The sequence below is a fragment of the Echinops telfairi genome, unplaced genomic scaffold (assembly GCF_000313985.2).
Source record: "Echinops telfairi isolate 266 unplaced genomic scaffold, ASM31398v2 ScPeMD7_7469;HRSCAF=8507_1, whole genome shotgun sequence".
In the NCBI taxonomy this organism is placed as follows: Eukaryota; Metazoa; Chordata; class Mammalia; order Afrosoricida; family Tenrecidae; genus Echinops; species Echinops telfairi.
Window position 1 is genome coordinate 57,193,542 of NW_022111373.1, and position 9,649 is coordinate 57,203,190.

At 40.6% G+C, this 9,649-nt stretch overlaps 1 protein-coding gene across 1 annotated transcript; it reads right to left on the reverse strand.

The window, feature by feature from the left end:
• Window positions 1-862: 862 nt before the first annotated feature.
• On the reverse strand, window positions 863-9,328 carry LOC101662333 (importin subunit alpha-1-like). Its single transcript, XM_045285197.1, is given in 4 exon segments — window positions 863-1,140; window positions 1,143-1,406; window positions 1,409-2,442; window positions 9,231-9,328. Coding segments are annotated over 4 exon segments (1,674 nt in total).
• Between the last annotated feature and the right edge of the window lie 321 nt (window positions 9,329-9,649).

Sequence of the window (9,649 nt, forward strand, 5' to 3'; positions counted from 1 at the left end):
CAATTTTGCGCCATCCTCACAACTGTTGTTCTGTTTGAGCCCATTGCTGCAGCACTGTATCAATCCAGAAAGTCATTGCTTCAAACCCACCAGCTGTTCCAGGGGAGTAAAATAAAGCTGTGGGATTCTACCAAGCCCACAGCCTCAGAAACCCGAAGTGGCGGCTCTCCTCTGTCTTACAGGGTTACAATGAGTTGGACTGGACTTGACTGCAATGACTTGGCTAGTGAATTTCTATTAACTAGATTCCTTGGTGGGGCAAGAAGTTTGCAATCAGCTACTAAGCTAAAGGTCAACAGTTTACATCCACCCAGCTGCACCGCAGAAGTAATTCTTGGATTACAGGCAAGAAAACACATGGAGCAGTTCCACTCTATAATACATGGGGGACCATGAGTCAGAACTGATTCATGGCAGCAGACTTAGTTTTTGTTCTGTTTTTCTAAGTACTAACAAGAAGAAGAATAGACAAACAATATTACACATGTTTTGTTTCATCTCACTGACTGTAATCTCACAATGAAACGTTTTTTAATCCCACTTCCTCCCTGTGCTCCCTGTCTCCATTCCTCTGTTTTCCCTAACTTTTCTGAACTTTTTTTTTTTTAATGGTGGAACTTAATCTTTATTTACAGGGCACTGAAAGATATGAAATTCCACACAGAAACAAGAAACCCACTGATAGAGGAGACAGGCTTCATACACTATATACAGTCTGGAACTGTTCAAGTATGGTTCTGCTGTAAAAAGTGCTACATAAACAAATCACATTCATAAAGAGTTCTTAGTAGAGAAAGAATTAAGACAAACTTATACCAAACAAGGTACACAACAAACGACCTTAGGACTCAGGTGTACAATCTCAGAAGTTAAAGGTCCCGGGGATGCCATCAGGAACTTGGAAGGCATATGCTTCAGAGGCAGTTTCTGGAACAACATTCTGATCTTCTTCCTCCTCTACAGAGAAATACTTCTCAATCTCATTCAAGGAAGCCTTGTGCACAGACTCATTTTCGTGGTTTTGCAGGGCTTCAATCTTGTCCAAGCCTCTACATTCTTCGATCATTAAACTAAGTTTCTCAGTTTCATTAATTTTCTCAGCAGCTTGAAAAATATTGGAAATGGCATCCAGAATAACCAAAGAATCTTGGTGTCCTTCACGGTTAAAAGGCTCATCAATGGTTCGACTATGCCACAGTGGACAAGGGGGACAATCTGGTCAACTGTTCCACCACTTGGATAGTTGGTCACAACGCAGACGGCTTCTTTTTGAGTCTTAAAGTCTGACTTCGTGAGAATGTTGATGAGGAATGGGACTAATCCATGATGCACCACTTGCTGTATCTGGTCCTGACGGCCTGCTGTGATGTGTGACATTGTCCAGGTGGCTTCCTTCTGAATATTTGCTTGGAGTTAGTTAGCAGGCTAGGAAACACAGCAAGGGCTCCTGCACCTATTACAACCTGAGTCTGCGCATCTGTTCCCGTGACAACATTCCCTATGGCTCTTAGTGCAGGAGTCACAATGGGCAAATCGGTCGCTCCAAGAAGTTTCACAAGTTGTTGCACAACTCCTGTTTTCACAACCATTTCAATGTGTTCATTTGGACCATCAGTAAGATAGGAACTGGCCCAGCAGATATCGGCCAACACTTCTGGGTCATCGTGATGCAGAAGACGAACTAAAATAGGGAGAATCTGCTCAACAGCATCTAATGGGGGTGCGGGATTCTTGTTCCGACAGAGGTTTGAAAGTGTCCAGGTAAGATTCCGCAAGGAACCACATGCTAAAGAAGACATATCAGGAACTGCAAGGAGAACCAACAGAGGGACAACTGCACTATACTTGATAACCAAGTCCCGGAAAGGTGAGCCTTCACCTGTAATGTTGCCCAAAGCCCAAACAGCTGGTTCACTGATGTGAGCATGCGGCGATGCCAACAGAGAAATGAATGCTGGGATTGCACCTCCCTCGACCACAGCTTTGGTCTGTTCTCATGTCCCAGATGCAATGTTAGTGAGTGCCCAAGCAGACTCAAACTGAATGGGGCTACAGTCAGTTCTGCCCAAGAAGGACACAAATTTCAGAATCAAGCCTGGTCGTATTATGTTATCTATAGGGGGCTGTTTTGCCCTGGAAAGCAGTTTCCTAGCAGCTTGAGTAGCCTGGAGCTGGCTTTCCAAATTGTTGCTATTGATGCCTTTGACAATGTCATCCACGCACGAGTTTACAGTACCCTGGTTGTGTCGGTTTTCCTGCAGTGGAGAGGTAGCGTCATCAGGAAAAGAGCTGACATTTCTCCTTTTCAACATCTGGTCACCCTTCTTAGCTTTCCTCAGCTCCACATGAATCTCAACGCGGCAGCGCCTCATTTCCGAGCTGTCTTTGCCCTTGTTCTTGAATCTGTTGAACCGGGCAGCTGGTGAATTTGCATTCTCATCGCTGGACGTGGTTGCAAGACAAAGGGAGAAAGTTGCGGAGCAGCCGGACACGCACCAAAGGCAGAGCGACGGTCAGCGGCTGCAGGTCGGCCGCCTTACTTGTCGCCCAATGCGACGCTGACAGGAGAGCGTATCAACTTTTCTGAACTTTATCCTTGCGCAAACAATACCCCTTTGTCTCAAATGGTTGATTATTCTAAAGCGTGCAAAGCTCACCCATGTTATGGTTCCTTATAGACTTGTCTATGGTTTGGCTAAAAATTGATCCATAGAGGTGAGTTTATTTCCAAACCTGAAGGGTGCCTAAGAGACAAAGTTGCAGAAGTTCACCAGTCTTGAGTCAACTAATAATCCTGGTCTTTTTTAAGATTTCTAGTTTTGTTCCACATCACTCCAGGACCTTCTACTGTGACCCTCTTCTGATCAGTTGGTAGTGGTAGTTGGGTACCATCTAATTCTGGGATTCCGGACTAATTGTTTCCACGTATCTTCCAATTTACATCATTCTTCTTTGCTCTAGATGGGGAAAAACCAACAATTGCATCTTAAATGGCTACTCATGAGCTTTTAAGAGACCAGTCACTACCCAGAAATTTAGGATATAATATTGTCGTCATAATTATTTATATTTATGTTATACCAACTGAACTTAGTGTCCCCTGGACAATGGTCCTGAGCTCTCAAGTCCAGTGACTTATTACCTCTAGGGTTTGTTTGTTTGTTTCTAAGAAGTGTTCATAACTTAACCCCTATGTGCTCCACCACATTCATGGCTAGAATCACAGCAAACATAACTGTCCTCTGTCAGCCTTCTGTCTACTTGTGTGAATATTTCCACTCTCATTACCTGGCCTATTCAACCTGTGTGTCGATCCATGCATCTACTCATAGATCAATTATTAGGACACTAAGTTCAGTTGGCATAACATAAATATCAATACATATGAAGACAATATTCTATATCCTAAATTGTATCTAACTCTGTTGCCTGTAACTCCTACACTTAAATTTTTCTTAAGTTTCATTTAAGTCAAGCTAAAGTAATAGCAAAGCTAATAAATAGAAAACAGCAATGGCTGGACCAGGTGTGGAGAAATCAGAGCTCTCATACTCAGCGGTGGGACTGTAAAATGGCATAGCCAATATGGAAAATGGTATGGCATTGCCCAAAGGGTTGGAAATAGAAATACCAAATGGCACAATATCCCCACTACTTAGTATATTACCTAAAGAAACAAGAGACATGACAGAAATATATATATGTATACACCCATGTTCATCACAGAACTATTTAAAGTAGCAAAAAGAGGGATACCATCTAAATTCCAATCAAAGGAAGAGTGGATAGATTGGTGGCATACACACACACACCCCAGAATTAAAGAATAACAATGAATCTGTAAAACATCTCAAAACATAAATGAGCCTTGAAGACATTAAGAGAAGTGGAATTAAACAATCACAGAAGGACACATATTGCATGAGACAACTATTATGAAAAGTCAAGAAGAGATTTTCACACTAAAGTAAACATTCCTTGAAGGTTACTAGGAGAGTGGGGGTGAGGGTGGGGGGTGGGGAGGGGAAAGCAGTCATCAACTAGAGAGTAGAGAGGACTTCAAAAAGTTCATGGAAATTTTTCATTATCTTTTTTCCCCCAAGGTTCGTCTTTATTATTTATTGTTTTATTGATAAGTCATTTTATTGGGGGCTCTTACAGCTCTTGTAACAGTCAATACATCTATTGTATCAAGCACATTTATACATATGTTGCCATCATCATTTTCAAAACATTTTCTTTCTGCTTGAGCCCTTGGTATCAGTTCCTCTTTTTTTCTCTCCTGCCACTCCCTCCCACCCTTGTGAACTCCTGATCAATTGTAAATTATTATTATTTTCATATCTTACACTGTCCACTGTCTCCCTTCACCCATGTTTCTCTTGTTCATCCCCCGTGGCGGGGGTGGGGTGGGTGTTATTACGTTGATCATTATAGTCTGTTCCCCTTTTCTCCCCCTTCTCTCCGCCCCTTCCCCCTACCCCCTAATGGGGGTATCTTTACTCCCATTACTGTTCCTGAGGGATTTATCTGTCCTGGAGTCCCTGTGTTGAGAGCTCTTATCTGCACCAGTGTACATGCTCTGGTCTAGCCGGATTTGTAAGGTAGAACTCGGGTCATGACAGTGGTGGAGGAAGCATTAAAGAAGTACAAGAATGTTGTGTGTTTTGTTGGTGCTATGCTGCAGCCTGGCTGTCTCGTTCTTTTCTTGTGACCCTTCTCCAAGGGAGTGTCCAATTGTCTACAGATGGGCTTTGGGTCTCCACTCTGACCTCCCATCATTTGCATCGGTATATTTGTTTGTTCTGGTCTTCTGACACCTGATACCTGATCCCGTTGACACCTTGGGATCACAGAGGCTGGTGTGCTTCTTCCATGTGGGCTTTGTTGCTTCCCTGCTAGATGGCCGCTTGTTTAACTTCAAGCCTTTAAGACCCCCAGGCACTATATCTTCTAATAGCTGGGCATCATCAGCTTTCTTCACTACGTTTGCTTATGCATCCATTTTGTCTTCAGCAATCAATCACATCAGGAAGGTGAGCATCACAGAATGCCAGGTTATTAGAACAAAGTATTCTTGTGCTGAGGGACGACTTGAGTAGAGGCCCAATGTCTGTTTGCTACCTTAATTCCTAACATAAATATAATATATGTACATAGACCTATATTCCTATCGTTATATGTTAATATATGTACATATGTGCATGCCTATATTTATACCTCTATAAATGTTTTTTGGTTCCTAGTTCTTTTCTCGATTTTCTTTTACTTTCCTACTGTCCCACTATCATGTTCAGCCTTTATTTGACTCTCAGTACTTTCACTCTGCTACATTGGACTTGATCAGACCCCATCAGGTATCCTACGCCCTCCTCACCATCAATTTTAGGTCTTTTATTGTTCCCTTGTCCCTGGGTTTGCTGGCTCCCACCTCACTTTCTCCCACTTCTTCCTCTCCCATGCTCCCCAGAGCCGTTGGCCCTGTTTTCTCCTCAGGACTGGTTATCCTGCCTATCCTATATGGATAGACATGAGAAGGAAAAGAAAAAGAAAGAAAAGAGGAAAAAAAATTTAAAGCCTATAAATAGCTCCAGGTCTGTCTGCTGACCCTTTTGAATGCTTTCCAATTGGATCTGGTGAAGTGCCACGCCCTGCCTACTGATTCTGATGCTTTACTCCCCTGGCTGCTCTGCTGCGCTCCCTTGTTTGGCTCACGTGGGGGAGGGGGGATCAAGCACACTTCCCACAGTGTCTCTAGTGCTGTCCCCTGTAGCACTGTGGATCAGTGAGGCGGTCTCGTGTCTTGTGGTTTTCATTATCTTTTAAATCCATATTTCCAGCAGCCTTTTAAAACTCCTCTTATTAATTTTTGTGAAGGGTGAGGAAATATGTAGTAAGAAGGAAATCAGTAAAAAACAAAAAAAGATGTGGGTATTGCCAACAGTGACATTAAACAAAATATGTGTGAATTGTTGAATGGAAAACTGATGTGTTCTGCAAATCTTTACCCAATTCACAAGAAAAAGTTAAAAAATAAAGCAAAACAAAAGCAGGCCAAAAAATTCCCTTGTTGATCAGCTTTAAGTAATGTACCAAGAAAAATATAAACAAAATGTTTAAAGGGAATGTTTGTATTTTTAATATGATTATTGCTTTATAAACATAAAATTTTACTTTAGCAAAGGCCAGTAATAGTTATTTTAACTAGAATTGCACACTACATCATGATGCTGACCTTGTGGCATTCAGCATACATTTTAAGAAGTGATGGTTTGAACTTAAGTCTTATTTTTAATTTATCAGTCTCATGTGCTTTCCTGTGGTTATCTGGAAAATTTCCCATAAGATTCTCCAACTTTCCTGTGGAAAATTGCTTTAAAATAACATTTCAAAAATAAATAAATAAAATAGCATGTCATTACCTATCTATCCCATATCAACAAACATTTATTGAATAGTATTATATGCCAAGCATGATAAGTTTTAAAGATAAAATAATGATTAACACATGAGCACTAGATAAGACATGGAGAGTGTTTGGAGTATTAGCAATGATGAAACATACAACTTTCCTCTAGTTCCTAAATGCTTCCTCCCCCCACTCACCCACCTATCATGATCCCAATTCTACCTGACAAATCTGGCTAGACCAGAGGATGTACACTGGTACATATAGGAACTGGAAACACAAGGAATCCAGGGTGGATGATCCCTTCAAGACCCGTGGTGAGAGTGGCGATACTGGGAGGGTGGGGTGGAAAGGGAGAACTGATTACAAGGATCTACATAGATCCTCCTCCCTGGGGGACAGACAACAGAAAAGTGGGTGAAGGGAGACATCAGACAGGGAAAGATATGACAAAATAATAGTTTATAAATTATCAAGGGTTCATGAGGGAGGGAGCAGCAGGGAGGGAAGGGAAAAAATGAGGAGCTGATGCCAAGGGCTTAAGTGGAGAGCAGATTTTTGAGAATGATGAGGGCAATGAACGTACAAATGTGCTTTACACAATTGATGTATGCATGGATTGTGATAAGAGTTGTATGAGCCCCTAATAAAATGATTTTAAAAATTAATAAAACAACACAAACTACTTTAAATAAAGTCAGCATGCACTTCCTCTTCCTCTGGCCCACTAATACTACATTAAAATATCCTTATTTTTTATGAGTCTGCATAGTGAGAAAAAAAAAAAAAAGAAGAATATGCAGGGGACTGGAGAGCCCAACTTCACTTGGAAGATAACAGGGGGGTGGCTGCAGAGGTGAATGAATACAAAGTCTGCAGGTCAAGCTTGCGGCTGCAAAGATGAATGAATCTAAGGTCATCAGGTCAGATAGCAGGCCATTGACAACTCTCAGGACTGCCAAGCAATGTGGCAGGAGGTTGGCTCAAGGCCCAAGAACCAGAAGTTGATGAGCTAGATGCAGGATCCAGACCAAATGAAAAAGAAGCAAGCTTTCCCCCCCTATTCACTTATAATGGAAACAAGTTACACCTCCGAGGAAACTTTCTTTCAATTGAAGGGCATTGCATCCTACCCTCATATTCTTACCACTAATTGGCTGTGATTATATTGTGTTAGGTTGATTTAGGAAGAAGTACTAAATATTAACTACCCAACCACTGAGAATCATGGTCCAGCCAAGTAAGTTGACACGAAACCAAACTGTCACCATCTCCTTGAGAGCGCTCCTTTTTTCCACAGACCCTCTAACTTACCAAGCACAATGTCCTTCTCAAAAACTGGTACCTCCTGAAAACATATCCAAAGTATAGGAGACGAAGTCTCTCTATCCCCTTTTGAAGGAACATCGGGCAGTACTTCTTCCCAGACAGACTTATTTATTCTTCTGGCCATCCATGGGATAGTCAATATAATTCACCATGCATCACGTCTTCCTCAAGCTTTCCTATTCATTGTTCAACTTTCCAATGCATATGAAGCTATTGAAAATTTCATGGCTTGAGTTAGGCACATCTTAGTTCTCAAAATGACATCTTCGGTTATTAACTTGTTAAGAGGTATTTTGCACCATATTTTCCCAGTACATGTCATTAGCTTACTTGACTCCTACTTCATGATCCTTGATTATGGACCCAAGTAAAACAAATCCTTGACAATTTCAATATTTTTGTCATCATAATATTTGTCTGGTTGTGAATATTTTGTTTTCTTATTGTTAATGAGTAATCCATTCTGAAGGCTGTAGTTATCAAACGTCATCAGAAAGTGTTTCAAGTTGCTTTTAGCAAACAAGGTAGTGTTATCTGCATGTTATAGGTTGTTAATGAGGCTGTCACGCATCGCAATTCCCCAACCTTCTTCATAATCATAATCTGATTCTCATCAGATTAGTTGCTTAGAATACAGATTGAATGAGTATGGCAAAAGAATACCACCCTGATACATAGCTTTCCTAATTTTAAACTACACAACATCCCCTTGTTCTGGTCGAATGATTGCCCCTTAATTTTAAGTTCGGGTTAATTATGATCACAATTAAATTTTCTGGAACTCCCATTTTCTTAATGGTTTCCCTAGTTTGTATGATCCACACGATTGAATACTTTTGGATAGTCAATAAAACTACTTTCAGCCAAGATCCATCTGATATCAGTTATATCTCTTGTGCCACATCCTCTTCTGGCAATGGCTTAAATTTCTGGAAGTTTCCAATTGATATATTATTGCACCCAGTTTTTTAATTATTGTCAGCTAAATTCAATTCATTGTCATATTAAAGATAGTGCCTGATAATTTCCATATTTTGTAAGATCATCTTTCTTTGAAATGGTACAAATATAGATTGCTTCTAGTCAGTTAACAATGTAGCTGCTTCCAATTTTCTTGATATACACAAGCGAATACTTTCAATGTTGCACCTGTTTGTTGAAATATCTCAACTCCTGGAGCCTTGCCTTTGCCAAAGCCTTCAGTACAGCTTATATTTCTTCCTTCAGTGTCTTCAATTCTTGATCATGTGATGGCTCCTGCAATAGGTAAACAGGGACCGATTCCCTTTGGTACAATGTTTCTGTGTATCACTTTCATCTTCCTTGGATGCTTCAGTATTTTTCACATAGACTCCTTCAATATTTCAACTCAAGATTTAATTTTTTTCTTAAATTCTTCCCATTTTAAAAAGTGCTCAGTATTTTCTTACCCTTTTGACTTCAGGTCTTTGCACCTTCCATTGTAATACATTGTTTTGCCTTTGTAAGTCACCTTTTGAATCCTATGCAACTCTTTACTTCATCGTTTCTATTATTTGCTTTAGCTACTTCATACTTAAGAGCAAGTTTCCGAGTTTCTTTGACATTCATTTTAGCCTTTTCTCTGCTCTGTTTAATTATCTTTTGTGATTTTCGTGTATGGTATCCTGGATGTCATCCTAGTGCTTATTTCCTCTTCAGACGTAGTGTTCCATGGGTCAAATCTATCTAGATGGTCCCAAAGTCAGTCCGGATATACAGAAAGGCTCTATTTTGGCTCTTACTGACCAGCGTTAGTTCTCTTCAGCTTCAGTTTGAACTTTATATGAGCAACTGACGGTGTGTGCGTTAGTCAGCTCTTGACTTTGTTCTGATGATATTGAATTTTCTCTCCCCCTGGGTTCTCAGATGTATGTGATTTGACTTTGGTGT